Source organism: Mya arenaria, chromosome 11 (assembly GCF_026914265.1).
Source record: "Mya arenaria isolate MELC-2E11 chromosome 11, ASM2691426v1".
NCBI lineage: Eukaryota > Metazoa > Mollusca > Bivalvia > Myida > Myidae > Mya > Mya arenaria.
The window spans coordinates 46531409-46556493 of record NC_069132.1 but is presented as its reverse complement, the minus strand read 5'-3'; the positions used below and the strand labels follow the sequence as shown (position 1 = coordinate 46556493).

Genomic DNA, 25085 nt, shown 5'->3' with positions numbered 1-25085 from the left:
TAAAAAGATCAACATAAGCACACTATTTTTGTTTTGGTATAGTTGATGTAATATTCTCATTTTTATCAGTTCTTTTCCATAAAAGAAAAGAGAACACCTGCTGCTTTTCCTCTGATTGTACAAGAAATTAATTGGCTATAATTTCTTATTGCCCATATGAAAGACCTGGTTTTGTCACATTGCAGCACTTTTTGTTTATTTTGTAAACTCAAATTCAAGTTAGTAATTTAGCTCAAGGAAATAAGACATGTAAATCCAAATTAGTTCACACTTGTAGAAGCAGAAAATAGCATAGTCTTTTATAGGCTAAAAAAATATTTTCCCATCTTTTCTCTCAAAAAAGTTATTTAGAAATAATTGTCACTTTCTTGTTGTTTACATCAGTTTTGAACCGTGGTGACACATGTGAGAACCCCGTTGAAGTCACATGATTCCTCATCCTGTATTAAAGGATCTTGCAAATTGAAGATAATTTTGGTTTGAATTGAGATAATGTGGATCACAGGTTTTGTAGACTCACATTGTGGATAATACGTTAAGTCATTTTCAGAAGTTTAAATGTTGCATGACGAACATTGAGATAATGTGGATCACAGGTTTTGTAGACTCACATTGTGGATAATACGTTAAATCATCATCAGAAGTTTAAATGTTGCATAGTGACGAACATTTGTTGCAATATGTATTTACAAGAGTATAAATATGTGTTGTGAAATGTTTAAAGCATATCATATCAAAAGATAGATTAATCTGAATAAATATTATATATTATTTATTAATAATTAATTCGTTTAAGATTACTCATACAGTTAAATTCATTTGAATTTCAGTTCTAGATGAAGCCACAAGCCAAGTCGGATTTCCCATGGAAAGAGTGTTATATGAGAAATGTGCCAGCCTCAATATCACTTTGCTTAGTGTGGGACATAGGGATTCCATCAGGAAATTCCACGACATTGAACTAAATATAGAAATAGGGGGTTCCTGGTCATTGAAACCTATTAGTAGAACAGAACCAGGGGCTTGTTTTGTGCCACCTTAATGTCAATGTTGTTATTCCTTTGGAATGATTATTGTCGTTTAATTTGTTTTAAGTTTTATATCTATTGGTGAAATTCAGTTTCTATATTTATCCATATCAAATATTAATAGCTTTGTTTCAAATTACTTGTGTGTTCGTTTTTATGCCTCCGAAGGTGGGCATATTAAATTCGCACTGTCCATCCGTCAGTCCGTCCGTGTGTCCGATAACTCGTGTCCGGGCTGTAACTTTCCCTATGGACAGATTTTAAAATAACTTGCCACATGTGTTCCACATACCAAGACGACGTGACGCGTGCAAGACCCGTGTCCCTACCTCTAAGGTCAAGGTCACACTTAGTGTTTATTCACAATGGAGTGCTGCATATAAGGACATAGAGTATAGGTTGTTGTGTCATGGCTGTAACTTTCCCTTGTATGGACAGATTTTAAAATAACTTCAAATGTGTTCCACATACCAAGACGACGTGTCACATGCAAGACCGTGTCCCTACCTATAAGGTCAAGGTCACACTTAGTGTTTATTCACAATGGAGTGCTGCATATAAGGACATAGAGTATAGGTTGTTGTGTCCAGGCTGTAACTTTCCCTTGTATGGACAGATTTTAAAATAACTTGCCACATGTGTTCCACATACCAAGACGACGTGACGCGTGCAAGACCCGTGTCCCTACCTCTAAGGTCAAGGTCACACTTAGTGTTTATTCACAATGGAGTGCTGCATATAAGGACATAGAGTATAGGTTGTTGTGTCATGGCTGTAACTTTCCCTTGTATGGACAGATTTTAAAATAACTTGCCTCATGTGTTCCACATACCAAGACAACGTGACGCATGCAAGACCCATGTCCCTACCTCTAAGGTCAAGGTCACACTTAGTGTTTATTCACAATGGAGTGCTGCATATAAGGACATAGAGTATTGGTTGTCGTGTCCGGGCTGTAACTTTCCCTTGTATGGACAGATTTTAAAATGACTTGCCACATGTGTTCGACATACCAAGACTATGTAACGCGTACAAGACCCATGTCTCTACCTCTAAGGTGAAAGATACTCTTAGTGTTTAATCACAATGGAATGCTGAATATAAGGACATAACAGTGTAGGTTGTCAAGTATAGTTGGTATTTTTTATGTTCAAAGGCAATTTAAAATAACTTGCTATATGTATTTGACACGTAAAGGCCAGATCAACTTTTCATGTACTGACCTTGTTCATAGGTCAATGTCATATTCGGGGGCATTTGTCACATACTGTGACAGCTCTTGTTTTATTGTGATATAACGCTGATATGTATCGATTGTCTGTTAGTTTCAAATGTAGTGGATTTTTTATTTAGTCCTCTACACATGTATACACTGCCGTTTCAATTTTGAGTTTATATTTTATGTTTGGAACAGTTAGATATAATTTTGAATGAAATAATTTTGAATGAAAATTATTTGGAGGTATAAAATCTTTATTTTTGGCCACCAGCATTTTTAGGAACTTTACAAAAGTTTGCTGACAAAAAAATAAGGAATGGGGAAGACATAACTAGATATTGTTCAGAACTTGGCTTTTTGTTAAGCTTTTATTCGTGGTGTGTATATGAAACTGTTATAACATATTTGCACAATTTTTGCCTTTAAGTCTGGTAAACATTTACAGTCTTTGGCAATTAGTTCAAATGTAAGTGTTCAATGCATTCAATGTAAACTGCTTTAATGTATTATTGTGTTAAACTGGTGTTGTGAACAAATACATTTTTAGGATTGATTGCCTTGAAAAAAATGATAAAAGATGTATGAAAAATTAGGGGTCAGCACATCTTATGTAGACCGGGCTCTTAGCAAATCAGAATCATGAAAGCGCGTTTAATTTACAATAGATTTAAATTGAAGGCATTATAATATATAATTCAGTATATTAAAAAATCCAAAAATTAAAAGAAAGTTATGTATGTTGTGTTAGAATTTAGTTAGTGTTTTATATTTACAAAGTTTACTTATTGTTGACTTTTAAGTAGGATTTTGTTTTTGCTTGATTTCTAATTATATTGCTTGTTTTTTTATGAAATAATTGCACTATTGATTTCTGGATTCTATGTGTTTATGTTTGCAGATATATTAAATATCTGTAAAATTTACATCTGTCAGTGGAATTTTACCTTTTTATAAAAAAATTAGATACTCATTTATTGCAATTTAATTTGTAATGAAATTGTTTTTAACTTAAATATTGTCTAAACTAATAGTGGAGTGTTAACATGATGTGTACTGTGTGTGGGTGCCAATAAAGATAGTAGGTACATCCTTTTTTTCTTGCATGCCAAACTTCCCAATTATGTAGTTAATGTTATTGTGTTGCTGTTGTTGTTGTCATCATTGATGACTGCTCAAGCTGGTGCCATACAAATTAATTCACTTGTTCATTATTATACATGTAGTTTTGCTGATCTGAAAATGATATAAATGTCAATCTTAGTTCTCAGGCAAATGTTCAGCCAATCTGTATATACTGTATACCTCGAAATCAGTCTACAATTATTATGTTATATACTTTTAAGGAAAGTTTTGATGAAAAAGTATGGTTTTTGCATTTCCATTGAAACATGCTCACAAGTTTGCACATAATTCTGAGGACTCTACAGGCTATTTGTGGACCTGGTTCTCAACCAATTAGATTCATAATATAATGATTAATGATGGAGTTGTTAACCATAACATAAGAAAAAAGACGCATTGGGAAAAGTTTTGTGCGTTTTGTTAGTGTTTTTTAATTTTATGGTTCATTTATTTTGGTGTTCACTGTTAGGTACTATTTTGTTTTTGCTTAAATTGTATTTATTTTGCTAGTTTTTATCATATTATTGCTCATCTTATATTATATATGTGTTGGTGCATGTTAGTTTTTAGCTCACCAGAGCACGAAGTGCTCAAGGTGAGCTTTTGTGATCGCCCTGTGTCCTTCGTAGTGTCCGTCGTCGTCCGTCATCAACAGTTTCACTGTTAACACTCTAGAGGTCACAATTTGGGCACAGTCTGAATGAAACTTGGTCAGAATGTTACTCTCAATAAAATCTTGGACAAGTTCGATATTGGGTCATCTGGGGTTAAAAACTAGGTCACCAGGTCAAATTAAAGGAAAAGCTTGTTAACACTATAGAGGTCACATTTATGACTGTATCTTCAGGAATCTTGGTCAGAATGTTAATATTAATAATCTATAGGTCAAGTTCGAATCTGGGTCATGTGCAATCAAAACCTAGGTCACCAGGCCAAATTGAAGGAAAAGCTTGTTAACACTCTTAGAGGTCACATTTATAAATGTTCCTTCATGAAAGTTAGTCAGAATATCTATATTAATAATCTCTAGGTCAAGTTTAAATCTGGGTCATGTGCGGTCAAAAACTAGGGTCATTAGGTCAAATCATAGGAAAAGCTTGTTAGCACTCTTGAGGTCACATTTATGACTGAATGTTCATGAAACTTAGTCAGAAGGTTAATATTGATTAGCTCTAGGCCAAGTTCGAATCTGGGTCATGTGAGGTTTAAAACTAGGTCACCAGGTCAAATTTAATGAAAAGCTTGATAACACTCTAGAGGTCACATTTATAACTGTATCTTCATGAAAGTTGGTCAGAATGTTTATATTAGTAATCTCTAGTCAAGTTTGAATCCGGGTCATGTGTGGTCAAAAACTAGGTCATTAGGTCAAATCATAGGAAAAGCTTGTTAGCACTCTAGATGTCACATTTATGACTGTATGTTCATAAAACGTAGTCAGAATGTTTATGTTGATTAGCTCTAGGGGCCAAGTACGAATCTGGGTCATGTGCGGTCAAAAACTAGGTCACCAGGTCAAATAATAGGAAAAGCATGTTAACATTATAGAGGCCACATTTATGACCATAATTATGTTCATGGAACTTGATCAGAATGTTATTCTTGATGATCTTTAGGTAGAGTTTGAAACTGGGTAATCTGAGGTCAAAAACCAGGCCACTAGGTCAAATCAGAGAAACATTTTGTAAACACTGTAGGTAAGTTTTCAATGTTTCGTGTATTTTCATGTAGAACAAGTGTTTAATCACACTCACTGCAAATATATATTCTGAATTAAATGAAGCAATTGTCATGTTTAACCATAACAAGAACAGAAAACAAAAATGTACAAACAAAGACAAGTACGCATAATTTCTAAGGTAGCATATCACCAGATGACATTTCAAATTCTCTAAAACTGTTATACCCTCAACTATAATATTTAACTTGAAGCATTGAAAACTAGTCCTTAATTTGTTTTAGAAGTCCCCTCTCATTGCACTTTCCATCGCCTTTAAAAACACTTATTCCCTCCCCCTGTCACAATTGCCCTCACCCTGAAATACTTATTTCACGCTTGAATTGGATCAGGTGAGCGATACAGGGCCTTCAGGGCCCTCTTGTTTTAAAACAGGGTCAGACACATAGATAGACTTTAAGACTATTAATGCGTTTTAGTGATATCTGGATTTTATATGGTTATGTTCGGGGATTAAAATATACATAGAGGTAAAAATAACATCTGTTGGGGCATTTGTATATTTTGTATGAAATTTCATGATACTCATTTTTATACCCCCGATGGTGGGCATATTAAAATCGCACCGTCCTTCCGTCCGTCCATGTGTCCGGCTCAATAACTCCTGTCCGGGCTGTAACTTTCCCTTGTATGGACAGATTTTAAAATGACTTGCCACATGTGTTCCACATACCAAGACGAAGTGTCGCATGCAAGACCCATGTCCGTACCTCTAAGGTCAAGGTTACACTTAGTGTTTATTCACAATGGAGTGCTGCATATAAGGACATAGAGTATAGGTTGTCGTGTCCGGGCTGTAACTTTCCCTTGTTTGGACAGATTTTAAAATGACTTGCCACATGTGTTCCACATACCAAGACGAGGTGTCGCATGCAAGACCTGTGTCCCTACCTTTAAGGTCAAGGTTACACTTAGTGTTTATTCACAATGGAGTGCTGCATATAAGGACATAGAGTATAGGTTGTCGTGTCCGGGCTGTAACTTTCCCTTGTATGGACAGATTTTAAAATGACTTGCCACCTGTGTTCCACATACCAAGACGAAGTGTCGCATGCAAGACCCATGTCTGTACCTCTAAGGTCAAGGTTACACTTAGTGTTTATTCACAATGGAGTGCTGCATATAAGGACATAGAGTATAGGTTGTCGTGTCCGGGCTGTAACTTTCCCTTGTTTGGACAGATTTTAAAATGACTTGCCACATGTGTTCCACATACCAAGACGAGGTGTCGCATGCAAGACCTGTGTCCCTACCTCTAAGGTCAAGGTTACACTTAGTGTTTATTCACAATGGAGTGCTGCATATAAGGACATAGAGTATAAGTTGTCGAGAGTTTAAGTTGTTGTGTCCAGGCTTTCACTTTCCCTTGTTTGGACAGATTTTAAAATGACTTGCCACATGTGTTCCACATACCAAGCTGAAGTGTCACGTGCAAGACCCATGTCCCTACCTCTAAGTTCAAGGTCACACTTAATGTTTATTCTTAATGGAATGCTGCATATAAGGACACAGAGTATAGTTTGTAGTGTCCGGGCTGTAACTTTCTCTTGTATGGACAGATTTTAAAATAACTTGCCACATTGTCTTTGACATACCAAGACAACGTGTCGCGTACAATACCCAAGTCCCTACCTCTAAGGTGAAACATACACCTAGTGTTTAATCACAATGGAATGCTGAATATAAGGACATAACAGTGTAGGTTGTCAAGTATGGGTGGTATTTTTTATGTTCAGAGGCAATTTGAAATAACTTGCCATATGTATTTGACACGTAAAGGCGAGATCAACTTTTCATGTACTGACCTTGTTCATAGGTCAATGTCACATTCCGGGGCATTCGTCACATACTGTGACAGCTCTTGTTATTACAATATAATGTGTATGGAAAATGTGTTCTTCTCCAATATTGTAAAGAGCAATAGCATTTCATAAATAAAATGTTCCTAATTATTATACATGATAAGCACTTAGCATGAGTTATGTATAATTGTAACCACAGGAATTTAATGTAGACAATTAGTGAATTAAATAAAACTTGGGAAAGTAACTTATTGATTTATTTAGTATTCAGTTCTTATCTTGTTTGTGCCAAGCTAGGTATTGACATGGTTTTGGGTTGGTATCATTGTTACGTTGTTGTAGGTTGCATTTCCTAAATGTTAACCATAACTACGAGTAGGACCATTACTAGGAAGGACCATTTGCAAGTTGACGTTTAGAAACTGAAATTGAAACACTATCCCTGGCATGTTCATGATGTTCATACCATGCTCTAACAGCAGAACCCAGGATAAATGAATAATAAGATCGATTACATGAAAACACCTTTATGATTTTGCAGGCATTGCAGCATGGTGTGAAGGATATAAGATACTCTGGGGCATGACTCTGAAATAGATGATGACAACAATGATGTTTGACATTTCTTTAACTTTGTTTCAAGTTCTATTACTGGCTTACCTTCAGTGCACACAAATATACCAAAGGAACGAAACTTACACTCAAATATTTTCAACTTTGACGGCAATATTTATTGAAACGTGCCTCTGGCATTGTGACAAACATGTGGCATCCCCGGCAATGAGTGAACCAAGATGATCAGACATTACAAAAGCCAAAACTGCTACAACTCTTGCATATTTCTACGTTTTTTTTAAATGTTCAATAAAACCTTAAAAAGGTAAAGTAAAACACAGAGATGATGTTGTAAGTTTTCTTTACTCTGCTAACATCTCCAAAAATACACTATGTAGCTTTAAGTCACCGTTAATTAAAACAGAAATAATGGACAGTTTTTAACAGTATGACTTTACTGCTACAGACCATACGGTAACGTTTTTGACAACATAATTGGCACAGACATATTTCTTAGATGATTTTCAGAGGTGAATTCCTTAAAACCAAGTTCACGGTACACGTCATGGCAATATTTGTTCACTTGTTGAACCACGCCCCAGTCCAGCCCGTTTCTGAATACAAATGGATGATTCCCTTCCTCAGGTGTAGGGTTACTTTCAGGAGCTTTGTATTTTGCAAGAGTTTGTTTTAAATGTGTTAAATCACAGTCCATATTTAGAAAAGTTAAAAGTGAGCACATTTTAGTATTCAAATTTGAGTAATCTTCATATTGCATGATCCTAAAACTATCACTATATTTCATTAAAAACTCCTGAGCAGTTTTGATATCCAGTTTCATAAAGGAACACATAACAGCAATGTCTCCTTCAACTGCATTAGCCTTTCGTATCACGCTTTCGTACCACGGGGTACGCAACCGACTGTGTATCGTTCCTCGAGGATCGCGAAATAGTGCCACCATTTTCAAATGCGGAAGCATATGATAGAGATTTTCCAAACCTGATAGGTCGGTGTGAATTACTTTTACTACTCGATGCTTTGCACGTTTGCACGATGCCTCAAGTGTAGGCAAGCAGGGCAAATGTCCTTGCCTTTGGACACATTCCTTAAAGTCAGCATACAATGGTGCTGAAAGGGAAATTAAACAAATTGTTGAGAATGAAGTGATTTGATGAAATCCCTTGGGTTAGACAAACTGCATAATACGTTGTCTAAGTCCCACTCCTGAAGCATCAATATTTGTCGAAATGCCTTTGTCTTTACACTTTACCTCAAGGGATTAAATTTCTATTGAGGAAAAATATGCCAAGTCCATTTTCCAAGCAGCAATCTCAACGGGGGTGTAAATATCACTCACTGTCTAAAGTGGTAAAATATGGTTGGGGTGAACTTGTACATTACCAGTGCTATTAATAAATATAGAAGTAAAAAGAAACTCACATTTTCTATTCAAATAAAGCGCTAGCTTCAAATGTTCTTCGTGTCTATAGGAGCTAAAGTTGCACCTGAATGTTTCTTGAATCATCTTGAGATAATGTTGTCGTGTTAGGTTTGCTGTCGGGGATCTGCCAAAGTAACAAATCTTTTAACTGAATAAAATATTTAAAGAATATCCTTCGGCTATACCAATTTTGAATAACAATACAAATACCGAATACAGCTTTATATATATATGGCCTTAACAGTGTGGACAAATCAAGCAGTCGTCATAGGAACATGGTATTTAGTTGCACTCACTTGGTACACATGCTTTGCCAAACACGCATGTACAAGATACATGGATTTTTTATTTGCATTTTATATCATAGTTTATAATGAAGAAACAATTACTTTGTACAACATATTAACTTCAGTAATACCTACATTATCTCGCAGGACGGCTTGCTGTAGTCACAAAGTAGGTCCTGACCGCGGAAGAGCGAATATCTGCTGAGGAATCTCAGAGGCTCATGCCAGTAAAATGTGTCATCACGTGACCCGAGCATGGAGCCAAAAAAAGTAGACCCCATCCTTTTCTTGGCGACAATCAACACATTGCTGTCTGCTTTTAGACCGGAAGAGTCATTTTGGTTGATGGCTGTAAGATATAGGGCACGTTAACACATTTGTTATGTCTTGATGTTAACGTAGTTCAGGATGCTGTTTCATTGCAATATACAGCTAACCCTGACTTGGTATTGACCCGCGAGTTAGATACGGCCCTGGCCACAATTTCTCAACTTGAAAATCTTTAGCGTAATTCACTTAAGTATCTTTTTTCTTTTAGCAAAATTAATTATATATGATTTTATAAAACAATAAGTAGTTTATCTTATTCATCTGAAATATTATTTCCTTACAAGCCTTCAAAATCTTTAAAGAGAAAATATTACAATAAAAAATACCAAATCAATAATAGTGTGCTGAGCTTGATCCTGTTATAAGGGACTAAAGATGTTTCAAGAAACTGGAGCCTAGTTTCACAAAATATATTAAGTCATGTAACACACTATGTAATCTGATTTATTTAGTTAACAAATTCATTTCAACAAAATTGATGACAATTGCACAGGATAACCCATTAAGCATTTGCACTTAGAACACTTAGTTCCAATGGGTCTAAGGTAATAAAGTTGAATAATTATATAATGATTTTGTGTAAATAATTATTACAAAAATTTATTATGTAACCATAAACGTTGAATTATTGAATGACAAATAAACTTTAATCAGCATCACATAAAGATATAATATTTACAACATGGGTCCGTGTATATACCGTCATTTCGTTTACCAACCAACATGGCACTGTTTTGATAAAAATGTTTGAAAGTTATTTAAGGTACATATGTACTTTAAAAATACTAATACAAACTATGTTATAAATATGCAAGTTCTTGGAAAGCACACTTATATTAATAATATCTAAAATTAAGCATACACAAAGTAATTTCTCAGACTACTCCATCTCCTTTAAGACGGGTGAGTTTTCAATAGTTTCTTAACAACATATCCTGATTTTGCTTCTTTGATATTATCTAGAAGCGTGTTCCAATCCCATATATCATTATAATATAAGGAAGATGCTGTAAAAGAGTTTGGCAGAATTATCCTTCATATTACTTGAACACTTGTCATAAAAAATTATGAACATCTATGTAACTGAGGGATGGGATCATAGGATATCTAGCAGACCATGGTCTGTAAGTTATTTATTAAAAATGGCTAATGTATTTTTTTAATATTTTAATTTTTTACCTGTGTTATTGCCATCAGCTTTAGACATTGGTGTGTGGAGATGAAGTAAGATGTGGTAAAAGGGGATGATTCCAACGGCGAGAAGGCAGCCGACAATCACCTGAACACGCCGACGATGGCATTGTACTCTAGACTAAAGCGAACACAGCGATTTATTTACGTAATTTTAAGATATTTTTACTCTCTGATTAATTTTAGTGGACAGATAAAGGAGAATATGAGCTCGAGACACCGGACAACAAAATTACACTTTACTGATTGCAGTACAGAAAACAAGTTTATTACATTAAAATCACATAGAGTTCTATGAATTCCACATTAAAATCAAAACAAAACCATACCATGTGAGCTTTTGATAATACTATCCAATCATTTCTCTGTTGATGACATAAAATCGTATTTCAAGCGATATTTTGTATCTCTTTCACTTTTATTTTAATGACAGGTAATTTTGATTGACATTTCCTGGCCCCAAGGGAACTTAAATTTAACATTGACAAGATATTGTCATTTATTGTAAGCTTTATTAGTAGTTACACTAATCATGGTTCATTTCTTCAAATAAGGCAATCAGAGCCAATTATTGTGTGCACTGTATTCTGTCTATTGGCATATGATACTGACTGGGCCATATGTAATGATCTGAATTTGAGTTTAAACAATTTGCCTTCGATAGAAAATCATATAAAATTGAAAATTTATATAACCTATACAATATAATAGTATAAGGTGTCTTCACATAGATAGACCCAGCAGCTTTCGCAAGAGGAACTTCTGGACTTCAACAGAACAATATAATATTATATTATCTGTTGGAAAATAAATATGCATCCCGTTAAATTTGCAAATATTACTTTTCAAGGTGTTTTTCACTTGAACAAAACAATATTATCTCTTGAAAGTATGTTTGCTTTCCTACAGGTACACATTTGCAATTATTACTTTTCAATGTGTTTTTTTTAAACCATGAAAACCTTTCACATCGGCTTAATGTGTTGAACACGTTTGAACACCTTTCATCTGGCTTGGATTTATGGAGCAAACACAAACGATGGCTAACTGACCTTCGACCCATAAGTGTGACATTGATCCTAAAGGTCTGTGGCTGGAATATTCAATATACAAGTCCACTCCATGTGGCTTACATATTATGATAATAAGTATGGAACGGACACTAATAGTGGATGGACGGAACAACAATGCTTCGCATTTTTTTCGGGGTGCATAAAACACGTTTGTGATCCGAAATCATATTTTGATATTGTTTTTGTATAAACACTTTAATTGCTTACAATTTTACCTCTATTATATTATTTCAAAATATATGTCTAAAACCAGAATATATCCAGTTCTTCCGTTAAAGGATGTTTGGAATTAAATACTTCCTAGAAATGGGCTGAAATGGAGGGAATGAATAAGATCGGAATAAGCATGTTTATACTCTTTTTTTTTGTTGAGCTGGAGGCTAGGGAGCCTTCATGGTTTTATTTATTCCCATCAAAATAAAAGCACTAGATAATACTGTTTTTCTTAAATGTATACTTATATAGAAAAAGTGCGCTGAAAATTGATGAGAATTAACTACTTTTGTTTGTAAAACTGTGCACATGTTTGATGGGAGATTCGTTCTTATTACTCCATTAACAGAATACCCATTTATTTACAAAAACCGAAATACATGTGAAGATTAAACATATTTATATGGCACTGTATTCCCCGATTGCTCATATAAGCCCTCATCATCGTGAAATTAGGTAAAATAAAGACTCATTCGTACTTTTTATAATGATGTCTGTTCTTTTGCTCTAGCTAGGAATTGTCATGGCTCTATTTTTATATACAGCTCCTAAAATAGCCGGGGCCACTGTTCAGCAGTCATATTACAGAAGCTTTGTTTAATAATATTAACTAACAAAGAGAATTAATAAATGTGCTCCATGAAGCGTTGTCAGAAAAATGATATGTAGAATGTACATCTCAGTGATCTGGAATAAAATTGATAAGTTTGGAACAGACATTTTTAGGCTTTTTGTCATCTTTGTTGAACAAAAATGGTGTATATGATATGTACAAGCGAGAGCTCTAGCACGGAAACAGCTTCAACATTGCCAGGAGCTGAATTAATTATCGGTGTGTGAAATTCGCTAATCCTCAAAAATCGACATTCAAGTCCTTATGTTCAGCTCGGCATTCCAGCATAGTGCTATTTTGATTGTTCAGCTGAATGACGAGCCAGCTCGACAAAAGGGCTTGAATGTTGAGCTGAATGTTGCTAATGGATGAGCCAACTTCTCTCACATGTTTATGTCTAGAGCCATTGGACATTATATACATGTATGCGATAACTTTAAAAAGGTGTCCCATGTACAGTAAGGTCGAGTGTTGATGGTCTTATAAAGAATATGATTATAGAAAACCAATATGTACATAATTATACGAAATAGCTTATATAACAAAGCGCGTGTGTCAGTCATTTATTTTACAAATTGGTAATAATCAAGCAATCCCCTTTCAAATGAAAACAAAATTATATTGAGTCTTAAGTATTGCCGATGCAACGAGGATACCTCGATTTGGTTGATCTAAATGGTTGGCTATACAGAATTGGTGTTTGAATGCATTGGCCACTATCCCTGACCTTTGCCTATGCTTGGATATTGGTTGCAATAACATGATACGCCATCTTTCTGATGTACTCTACACTTTAGAGATTTTGATGAATATCTGACTTCATACTAACCATAGTTTTCTAAGAGTGTCTTGAAGTGAAAGCCTGCGCTCGTCTGTTGTTGATTTTTTTCTCAGTTAAACAAGGGACATTACCTCAATACACATAAAGGGTAGGAGTTATTGATGTACATGTACGGTACGTATTGCCTCTGGCAACATGTGTACAAAATTTCATTAGACATCATGATTGGCCAAGGTTAAAGACTGTGACAAGACTATCACAATACCCAGAGGTTTTCTTCATACATGTACATGTTCATTTACATAATGGCTGAGACAAGACGTTAAGATTGTTTGACCTTTGTACTAAAGCACCAAGTTTTGCTCGACACATCCTCCCACACGTGGTGCTGGGCATATAATTGCAAGGTCTGATGGAAATATCTTTAAGCTGGAAAAAAGCTAAACGTATGGCTGGGAAAGAGTTGCTATTTCAGTCTAATTCTGATATCAGTCCTGGTAACTGACTACTGTGGTATCGTATATGTAAAATAAAACAACAGAACAAATAGTGGAAATTACTTTATTTTCATCGATTCTTAAATAGCACATTATTGCATCTTTCTATAACAAAAATTAAATATTTTTTTTGTGTGTGTGTTTTTTTTCCTGATTCATTTTGTGCATTTAAATAGTTTTTATTTATTTTTTTACTTTAACAATTCAGTTAAACACTGTCAGAATGAAACATGTTGTACAACTATCATACTCCACAATATTTTGAAATACATTATAGTAATATATATGACATGTAATATGAATGATATGAATGAAATAATAAAAAGCAAAGCTGAAACAATAAATAGCAGAAGCAGAGCAAGTTCACATGTTTGCATATACCCGGTAGACAATATTTCACAGCCTACCCACAACCTAATTGTGTAAACTTAAACAACCTTTAAAAGTTCATTTTTACCAAAAGGCTCTGGTGTGAAATTGAACCATTCAAGCACATGTTAAGCCAAATATACATGTATGTCAAAACAAACCTTTCATATACATGATATAACAACAGTGATTGCACACACCCATCAACAACAAACCTTTCATATACAGCCTTTTCTTTAAAATAACTTGTTTTAATTAAATGAGTCACTTTGAAAGTCAGCAGAAACATCAGATTTGGTATACACATTCCTGTAAATGGTAGAATGTCCTCATGTTTCACACATCAACATGGCTAGTCATGGTGTGTTATCTTTCCAATATATTCAGATACATATTACATTGTTAGTTTGTTTCTTTTTCAGCCTCATAATTTTCAAGATTCTCTTTCCTTAGCTTGAAAAAAGGTGTTGCATGTTAGAAATAAGCAAGTTAAGGCAAATCTTTGTTTATCCAACTAAAAACATAATCATAAACTAAACATTATAACTGATTAAAATCTGCCAATGAACAGTTAGCATTCTAACCTACTTGACTACTTGAAACTAAAATTAAATGAGTATTCGGTAAAATAAATATAATCTTAAAAACACCATTATTTTCATGTACCCGTATGTTTAACATGTTAGAACTTGTTTTCACAGTTATTAACAACACCAAGATTTGCCGAAATGCTTCGCCTTCAACAAAACTCAAAGCTTACATTTAACAGTAACACAAATATGAATTCCACAAATATCAACATTTTTTTGAAGTCAGTGGAATGTATGGCATCTAACACACATGTACATATCATTTCTTGATTTTATTAATTTGTATCAAGAGGTTTTAAAAAGAAAAAAAAAAAAAAAAGTAAGAAAATACACATGCATGCCGGATATGTTAAAATGTTCAAACTGCAAAACAGCAATCAATGTGTTTGTATGTGAGCTTTGGCAAAGATGTCAGTACTGATTATGTTGTGATGAATGTTACTAATGAGACAGACTAACAATTACCCATTGACAGGCTTCATATACATTGTATCTCTGGGAGTCAAAGTTGAATCACAATATTGAAATTGACAAGTGAATAAAGAAATATACATACAAATATTTCGACACAATATTTTCTTTGCAAACTGGATTTTAATTGCAATAAACCTTTGTCTTGACAACTGCAATTTTTTTTTTAGTAATAAAACAGTTATATTATCCGGTATGCTAATTGTTGCCTAATATTTTCATAAATTCTTAATTATAGTGTTGTTTATCATTTACCTAATTTAAGGAAAATCTGATAATTGGATTAAAATATTACAGAAAAAAATCAAATAAATGAAAAAAATCAAATAAATAAGTATTAAAACATATCAACTAAACACATTAAAACAACACTTATATACTGGAAATAACATTTTACAATGCTGCCTCCAACCATCAGATCAAATGTACTAAACAAAATATATTAACAAATATTTCTACTTTATTTAAATTTCCTTTACCAAGCACATTTCTGTCCATTCATAATGCTTACAGTAATAAAACTAATACTCCAACATATTTTGTATGGAAATTTAATAAAGACTAACAAAAAGTTCATTTATCATGTAATGTGATTTGTTACATTTTCTCACATTCACTGCAAGCTAATCATTTATCCAGTTTCCGTATAATTACAATATTTAAAATTCATACAAAAGAAAACAAACTGAATTTCCTGAACCCAAATTTAGGCCATGTTTGTATGTATGATGAAACATGTGTCAGACATGTATATTCTAAGGGCAAATGACTTATGGATGAACGTATCCTAGGTTCTGAGTTTTTGAACCATTTAATTTAATCATTGTGAGCCATATTTTGAAACGATTAGATAAGATATGGTAGACTATGTTAATTTAAAATTACAAGTTATAATCTTTATCTAACACTTGCTTATAGTATGGAAGTGAATTTCCTGATCTCACAATTATCAGCTATACCTTGTTAATAAGACGGCCCCTTTGCTTTTATACCATAATCTGAAAATGTAGCAATGATTTAAAAGTGCTCGTTCTGGCATCCATTCAAACATGAATTTGAATAAGGATGATTTTTGAAGTCTGCCAGATGGATTTTGCATATCAAAGTAAAATACGTGGTAAATACGTATTCAATATTAACCTGAACTTTAAGGTCTATAATGTATTCATCAAAAAGATAGTAGTTATAAATATCCTGACATAACATGTTCATAAACTTAGACAAGCAGAAATAGGTCTAGTAAATATGACATACGTGGGAAATGTGACGGCATAGTTTCCTGTTACTTACATTTGAATTGCAGCGCTACTAGCGTAACATATTCTTGTAAGGTCTATGATACTTTTTTTGATGAATAAAATACTTGATATGCTGCCCAAAACTGATCATTCAACAAATGACCCATTTCTGCTTGTGTGGTTCACATGTATGAAGCACAACACCTTCACAGCGGTAAAACAGCCTAGTGATTGGTGATATGACACGTGTATCTTGAATCAAACATATAAATAGGTGAATGAAAAATTATGTACACAGTGATGAAAATAATAGGCACTTGAATTCTCAAAATAAATATTTTCTTGGTACATTGGCATATGGTGCAAAAATGGGTAATTGCAATATCTTAAAATCTTTCCCTTCAAAATAACAATCTTCAACTTTTTCCCTTATCCAAACTCAAACTACTAATTGCATATTAACATTTGGAAAAATGTATTTCAAATGTATAAAATTTGAATCCTTTTTAACCAAAACCCCAAAGTCTGGACCATTTTTGCACCTATCTTGCCGTCGAAACTAAAAGCTTTGTAACATGACTGCATCACTCACAACCTATTTGTCACATAAGACACATGGCCAAAAGTATTCACGACTTGCTGACACATATGTGGTCATTTCCACAAAGGGAAAATAGGATATTTAGAGAATCTTAGGCTACTGGGTTTTTCCCCCGGTAGTTTCTTTTGATTTATTTAGAAAAATGATGAGATTGTTATGTAAATCCATCACAGACTATTCCCACTGTACGAGTGCAGACTTTTTGTTTTTTGTGTTTTTGTAAAACATCCTTTTTTCCCTAAAATGAAATGTGTTGCTACCATACAGCCATCATTTTCGGAAATTAAGAAAACATAGTGTCAAAAGTTTTAAGGGACTCAGTCACAGATCATTTAATTTTCAAAACATATTTTTAAGCTTTGTTGGAAGTTCCTTCGTTTAGTTTTCGATAGCGCTATAATAACTATTTTCTATTCTCTGTCGTAACTTTTAAATAATTATTTACAAAAAAGCTGTTTTATCCTTGAAACAAGCATTAGTATTTTTGATGTTTGACGCTATATAACATGAACGAGTCCCTTTATGACATCACAATATTCTAATTTATTGATTTTTTTTTTTCAAACAACTGTATGGTAACATCCTCTTACGCACAATACAGGGGTACATATGTATTTTGCCATAAGTGTTTATTTATTTTTATTTTTTTTTCTCCTTTTTTTCATGTTTTGGGTTTATGAGCTATTTACATCATGACACTTGATCCAACCATTAACAATTTATCTAAATCACCTCTACGAAGGCTTTTCCAAGTATTTGGCAGCACATCATGTGCTGGCACCAAACATTTACCCCACTTTGCAGGATTTGAATACACTGCACAAACTGCAGGTATGTTACAGAAGAGTTTCTTATAAATTCGTAACATTGTGTCTCAAATATGGGTGATTGTCACAAACTAAGGGAATTTGTCAAGCTTTCACCTTGACATTGTGAATCCAGCATGGTCATTACTACACCAGTTTACTGTCTACATTTGGCCATTACATAATTTGCTTTATTTATCTATCTTTTAAGTGTGATTTGCTTTTCAATGTAACACAATTATAATAGTTTTCATATTCAATGAATATTAAAGTCATGAACCATTCTAGAAATCTAATATGTTGAAAGCTTCCTGAATGTTTTTTTTTAAACTAAATAAATCAAATTTAAATGTCAATGAAACCTTGACTGGTAGTAATTGTTCACACATTGTTCTTTACTGAACTGACTGTATGAACTTTACTGGGGCTAAATGTATGAGGTCATTTCAACCTCGTTGAATCCCTCTTACGTACAACTTGAACATTCTAGCACCAATGCCCAGCTGTATGGAGCAAATTTGCTCTTAATTTTCCACTGCACATTACAGTGCATTATTGATACTTGAGTCAATTAGTGACTCCTTGGTCAATTTGTGACTCTTTGGTCAATTTGTGACTCCTTGGTCAATTAGTGACTCCTTGGTCAATTTGTGACTCTTTGGTCAATTTGTTACTCCTTGGTCAATTAGTGACTCTTTGTTCACTCCTTTTGGCAATTTTACACACGGACCATTGCTTTTCTACCCCCAACTGTCAGCCCTTATGTGTTTTTCCTCACAGAAGCCATTCTCATAAGCACTGTAATGATCATCACACATGTGGCATATTTTCATGGTACATCATGTGTATAAGCATGAATGAACAACTACGTTCACTCAACACATCGTCCAACACATTGTGGACCTCATTTTGGTCTACATGAAGACCATCTTCTACGCCTCTATGGCATAACTTGTTTCGTTTGCCAATTTATTACTTCTTACACAAAACATGAAATGGCAAATAGTGTCCCACGACACATTTCCCAAATTCACAATTAGCCCCAGACATTGAAATCCCTTTTTCCAGGAATATTTTCTGTTTTCTTGCAGATACCTTTGAACAGGTTTTACTCTGAAGAATTCCTTTCACCATGCTGGATTTGCACAATTTGTCACATTTTATGGGATTTTATGTTTATACCAAGTTGAATTACAACATCATGGCATAAGCATTTTTTGAAATTGAAAATTTGTTAAAAGCATTTAACTCTTCTTTGCATATTATACAAAAATGAAAGCCAATAATTGGAACAAATTTTCATTTCGGAACTGTCACATTTGTTTCGTTATATATATGTTGTCATAGCCGGTGTATATTGTCGTAGCCAGTATATGTCTATGCCGTAAGTTATCATCTTAAACCTGAAGTTAAACCTGCTACTATATAAATGCATAGATACAACTATACATCATTGTAAGATACATATACATGTACACATACATTTTACATGTATTCTATTTTCATGGCTCTTAGCAATTTACATCACATCTACATGTGCTTTTCCTTGTTCCTGTAATTTATGTGTAAACACAGGATAAAAGCCATACCCATGTGCATACTGGTATATACAAACATCAATTATGCTGTACACATTTTTTGTGCATTTGTTTTTGTGTATATACAGTTTACATATTTTCTACACTGCCCACCTATACATTATAGCAACTATTGGTATAGGAATACATTAACATTACATTCTTCCCTTTACTCAGCACACTTTTTTTTTACTAATTTTATCCGATCTGTTTACCCCCTTTTTTATTCGCACAAACATGCTTGTGTATATACAGAAAGAGTGCATTGGAAAAGCAGCAAAAAAAAGTATTTTTGTCCATTAAGAATACATTTTTGTACCCATAAAAAATATGGGTGTAGCCCCACAAATATTTCACCAGCAAACTCAATTTTTTTTTTCTATTTACATTTTCCTGCCTTTCCACTGCATTTCTTTTCTTACCAAATGGCCTTATTTAAACAGAGACCAAATTGGATTTCAACACATTTTCAAGCATTTTACATTTTTATACAGAACTTCACCAGGGCTAACCCAAGCGTTTTATGTACACCCATGCCAGGGCTTACATTATATTTCTCTGAGAAATGGTACCCAGCTTTACACTGGTGGGGGACCATTAACATAATCAAGCTCTGGAGTGATCCGGAATGTGAAATCTAACAGTTTATGGAGGGATTTGGGAGCAAATAGGTACAGCATCCCCAGGAAGACGGCAAACGCAACTGCCTGAAGTGGGAATGATCGCAACCAAGATGGCAGCCCAATCTTTTTCTCAGCTTTGACTTTTTTGGCTGCTTTTTCTGTTTTTTGTGGCTCAACAAAGCTGAAAAAAATGAAGTTATTTTAGTTACATGTGCCATTTTAAGCATTGATTTCTTTAAAAAGCATGTATGTACATGAAGTTGATATGTAAAAATAAGCCAGAGATATTTATTGAGGTAGAACCACACTTGATGAAATGCTTTGAAACTCTGAATACATTTATTTTGTTCAAAGTTGTTATCTTCTAAAGATCTTTACCACTTACAGTGTTTTTTTTACACCCAGTGACCTAATTAAAAACTTTCTAATTTTGGACATTTATCGTAAGTAGTTTCATACATAAACTTTCAGTGCAAATAAACTGTAGTTAAAGTGCATTATTGTCAATTTTTGGGCTAAAACATTAAGAAAAGAAAGTCAAAGTGATTGAAAAGGTATTTTAAGTGGAATACGATTCTTAAACTTTCACAGGATATGTAAAAATCAGACATGTGAATCAGATTAAAATAATAACAAATAGTAGAAAAAGAAAAAAGTTAGTTCTATGACATGTGGAGCCAAAGTGAAATGATTTTGTTTTGTTTTGGTAACAGGAAAACAATTATTTCGTTGATTATATATAGTAGTCAGGCAGGTTTTTGTCTCCAGTTAGTCCATTGGAAAATATGCAATGATACTCTTTTATTTATATAAGAAAGATACTCCTGTTATTTGTCAACAGTTTGATTGAAAACTGGTGACTGGTCAAAATATGATTGAGATGTCATTAAGAAATGATTCACAATGATTACAAACCTTGTCTGTTTGGTTTGCATGGCAACAGTTTCCAGTTTGTGTTCCATCATGTCTTCATCCACTTCCATTTGATCACCTTCTAGACCAGAATCCTGAAGTGGGTGGCAAGTGTGTAAGTAAATGTAGGAGGGTATGTTAGTGAGAAGTGGACACCTCTATCCAAGGAGAGGTCATGAATTTAATTAAGCCCTGTTTGAGGCATTTGTTCAAAGCCTCTACAAATGGAATGTACATCATCTTTCAAGCGTAAAAATCAACACCAAAGATATTTGAAACAATATAATGATGAGAAAAATTGTTATGGGAATATTTAGCTAGCTAGTTATTCCAGTCACATCAAAAGTTCCAGAAGAGAACATGTTGTAACGTTTGATTTTGTTACTAGCCAGTTTGTTCCCAGCTAAAAAATATGATCTTTTTAAGTATTTAGCAAGCTATTCATTCGTGGTTTAGCAAAGCTCAGAGTAACCAAAACTACTATCTACTTCACAGAGCCCTACATCTGCATTATGAATTCAAAAGTAACTGATCAAAATTAAAAATGGATCATTGGATATTTGACCCATTTTCGATTATAATTGATGACAGATACATGTACTGTTGTATGTTGCTTGACCTGTTAACCAACCTGTTCCACATCTTTCTCCATCATTTCTTCCTGACACGCCACATCAGCGTCTGTGTTGAGAATGTGTTGGCACTGCTGTTTTACAAAAAACAGCTGGTTGCGGATGTCTGCAATTCCTGCTGTCAGATCTATGAGTGAGTCTTCGTCGGCAAGGTCAACCAACTCTGACCTGAGACGCTGCAGGGCTATCAGCTTGTCTTCGTAGATGCTGAGGTTTTGAACCAGGCTCTGTAAGGAATGAAGAATACATGTGAGGGCAGAAAAACATTCCAGTTACCCTAGGTCTTATTAAAAAATTAGCGTAACTATATCTGCAGATTAGGTGCAACATCTCAGAACTATAAATCTTTGGAATATGAAAATTCTGTTTATCTCAGGATTTAATACTTCAACATCATCCACAGTAGGACAATGTAAGTAATCCCTATGTTATTAAATAGACAAAGAAGAAATACAATTTCATTCTCATTTTCAAAACAATATTTTTTCTTAAAAAAATTAATATACTCATATTCTACCTTCAGATCATTTTCCACATCGACCCTGTTGCCGTCAGTGTTGACCTCCTGTGAGAATGCGATTTTCTGTAGCAGCTCTCGCTCCTGGGTGAGTAGAAACTCAAGTTCCCGACGAGTGTCAATGTATTCCCTCCACATACACCCAATATGCTCTAATTCTCCAACATGCTGGTGAATTCTTCAAGGCAACGGCAAGAAATAGAAGATAAATTATGTATATAAACGGGTAGGTCATATTTACCATTAAATACTAAAGAAGACAAATTTAATTACTACAGTACATGTGTATGTTTGTTTATTATTTTTCACCAAATTGATCAAATACAAAAACATGTAATTTCATTCAATCCTAAAAGATAAACAGATCTAAAGCCTACCTCTTCAAGAGGTCATCAATCTTCATCTCGGAAGTATTTATCTGGTCCAGGAAGCCATCCATGTTGACTGAGGGATTCTGGGTAGAGAATGTTGTCACGACAACACGCATGTCTCCCAACATTTGCTTCTGGCAAAGCAGGAACTTCTGCTTTTCCTGTGAACACAGTTAATAGTAATTTCATTCATGTGCTGTTTCTTCAATTAGTCCTGTTTTAATTACAAGTAATTCAAACAACACATCTTCAATATATAGGGCTGTTCATGTCATTTGTAATTTCAAAAAGTTTATCTCACAATCAACATTGAACTTACTCTTTTAATATAAGTAAAAATAATTTGAGTTACTGCCCATCCATTACACTGAAATCTAATCACTACCCAAGTTGTCCATTTTTTCTCAGTCCAGGGGAGGGAATAAATGAAGGTGTTTTAATACTTGCTACATATGGAGATTGTAATAATAATGCAGTCATGGACAACTGTACCATGTTTCATATAAATATCTAGAGTTAGAGTTTTTACAAGACTCCAGCGCTTCCACAATACCACACCATATATTTCCTTGCTGTTTATCAAAACAACAGATGACTTAAAAAAATAAGTTCCACATAATGAGAACCATTATTTCTTACCAGTAGTTCCTCACCAGTAATCCTGAGATCGTCAATGCTCTTGAACTTGCGTTTCTCGAGCTGGGGGACACCCTCGGCCACGGCGCCCTCTACTGTGAGGAACGTTGCGTACATTGTCTTCACTTCCTGGGACTGGTTACGACGATCTGATGCCAGCCCATGGAGTTTCTGCCACTGGTAGAGCAGGTCTGTAAATGAAGATACGATTTAAGTATAAGTATACTGTACAAAAACAATAGAACAACCAAATTTCTTTTCCCCACAAAATATAGCATTAATAAATCATCTTTATGAGCTTATCTGCTGCAAAACTGTGACTCTAAGTCTAACTATTACAATAGAAATATTTCATAGCATCAATAATTAATAAGTTGCAAAAACTTGCTCCTTTTCACAGTAGAAATATCCTAAACATAAATAAATAATCAGTATGTAGCAGTGCAGTTCTTTTTTCCCTATGGCTTTAAAGCAAGATGAACCAAAATAGCATCTTATTTTCACTACAATTTATCAACCAGTAGGAGCTTTTTAAATGAAGTTGAACAATCTTACGCAAAGCATAGCCAAATACTTGCTTAACAACTATTAAGTTAAGAAAGAATTTCATTGGGCAGAGAGAAAGAATTTTATAATGAACAGATACCATATATGTCCTTACAAATGTGACTGCCCCAATAAACATGTAGGGGTATCTTTTTGTTGGTATTGTGTCTGATTCTGAGATTTAAACCAAGTTCTACAAGTGACTCAGTAGTGTCGAGGAGCGAACATCAACGCTTGTCTGTCAATTTCATTCATACAAGCTGCATTGACAATTATCAATGCTAGAGTTATGGCCCTTGCTGTACTGTTTGCATTGTCTCTAGAAACATGTGTACCAAGTTTCAGTTGATTAAATGGTTATGGCATCAGTTAAGGTATTCCACAAGGACACATCAACGACACCAAGTCCACCACAATACCCTGGGTTTATTCTTTGAAAAACAAACAAGCTAAGAATGAAGCTAATTTATCTGTAGTCTTTGTATCTGCAGTCTTTTCTTTTTTATTTTAAATCCATCTGCTTAATTTATTTACATCATCCACTACCCTAGTGCACTATGGAAAGTCACAAAACCAACATTGTAAACTACATTTGTTTTAATTATAACTTATGCTTGGAGGTTAACAACTGCAACTTGCAGAAAAATCCAATGCTCATCTGCATTTTACAGTTAAACAAGGAGTACAACTCAAAATTATTAAGCTAAGAGTTATGGGCCTTCCTTAACATGTGTCTCTGACAACATGTGTACTAAGTTTTGTTTGAATATCTTGAATATTTTTAAGTTATGGCCAAGGTAAAAGTGTGTGAATGCTTACAATGACACAGCTTGGCTATAAACTAATACCTTGACATTTTTTCTTCAAAAAAACAGATGAGTTTAAAACGACATACTCCAGGGGCATCTTTTAGTACATGCATGGTAAATCTTAGACTGTTATTTGCATTTGTCCTCCAGCAATGTCACCTTTGACATGGATTGATGACAGGTCATGCCACATACCTTGTATTTTTTGCACATCTTGTTCAGAGACATCAGCCTGGTCAATGTGCTGGCTTATGTCCCCAAGACATCGGATGTTCGTCTCAATGGTTGCCATCAACTCATCCTGGGATAAAGTAATAATATGTGTTACAACATGTATTCTTATGCGTTTGTAAAGAAAATCAACTTTAATATGTTTATATATAGTGCTAAGTACTCTATATTTTTGTATTATTTTCAACAAACACTTTCTGGGTGAAAATAATCAACTCATTCTATATCATGCTCATTGAAAGTGTTACATTACACATGCATCA

The 25085-nt window shown here is 34.1% G+C and overlaps 2 protein-coding genes across 7 annotated transcripts in view; one reads left to right on the top strand and one right to left on the bottom strand.

The window, feature by feature from the left end:
• LOC128208039 (lysosomal cobalamin transporter ABCD4-like) overlaps nt 1-7156 on the top strand; it is a 97561-nt gene extending 90405 nt beyond the window's left edge. For all 3 annotated transcript variants that reach the window (XM_052911336.1, XM_052911335.1, XM_052911338.1), the window contains one exon: nt 831-7156. In XM_052911336.1, coding sequence (XP_052767296.1) covers nt 831-1042 — 212 coding nt within the window. In that variant the 3' untranslated portion in view covers nt 1043-7156. The remainder of the gene's footprint in view (nt 1-830) is intronic.
• Nucleotides 7157-13943: 6787 nt separating this feature from the next.
• LOC128208037 (uncharacterized) overlaps nt 13944-25085 on the bottom strand; it is an 80477-nt gene continuing 69335 nt past the window's right edge. For all 4 annotated transcript variants that reach the window (XM_052911331.1, XM_052911332.1, XM_052911333.1 and 1 more), the window contains exons 13-19: nt 24787-24892; nt 23240-23427; nt 22607-22761; nt 22230-22407; nt 21712-21939; nt 21084-21175; nt 13944-20349 (exon numbers count right to left, since the gene is read on the bottom strand). In XM_052911331.1, coding sequence (XP_052767291.1) covers nt 20124-20349; nt 21084-21175; nt 21712-21939; nt 22230-22407; nt 22607-22761; nt 23240-23427; nt 24787-24892 — 1173 coding nt within the window. In that variant the 3' untranslated portion in view covers nt 13944-20123. The remainder of the gene's footprint in view (nt 20350-21083; nt 21176-21711; nt 21940-22229; nt 22408-22606; nt 22762-23239; nt 23428-24786; nt 24893-25085) is intronic.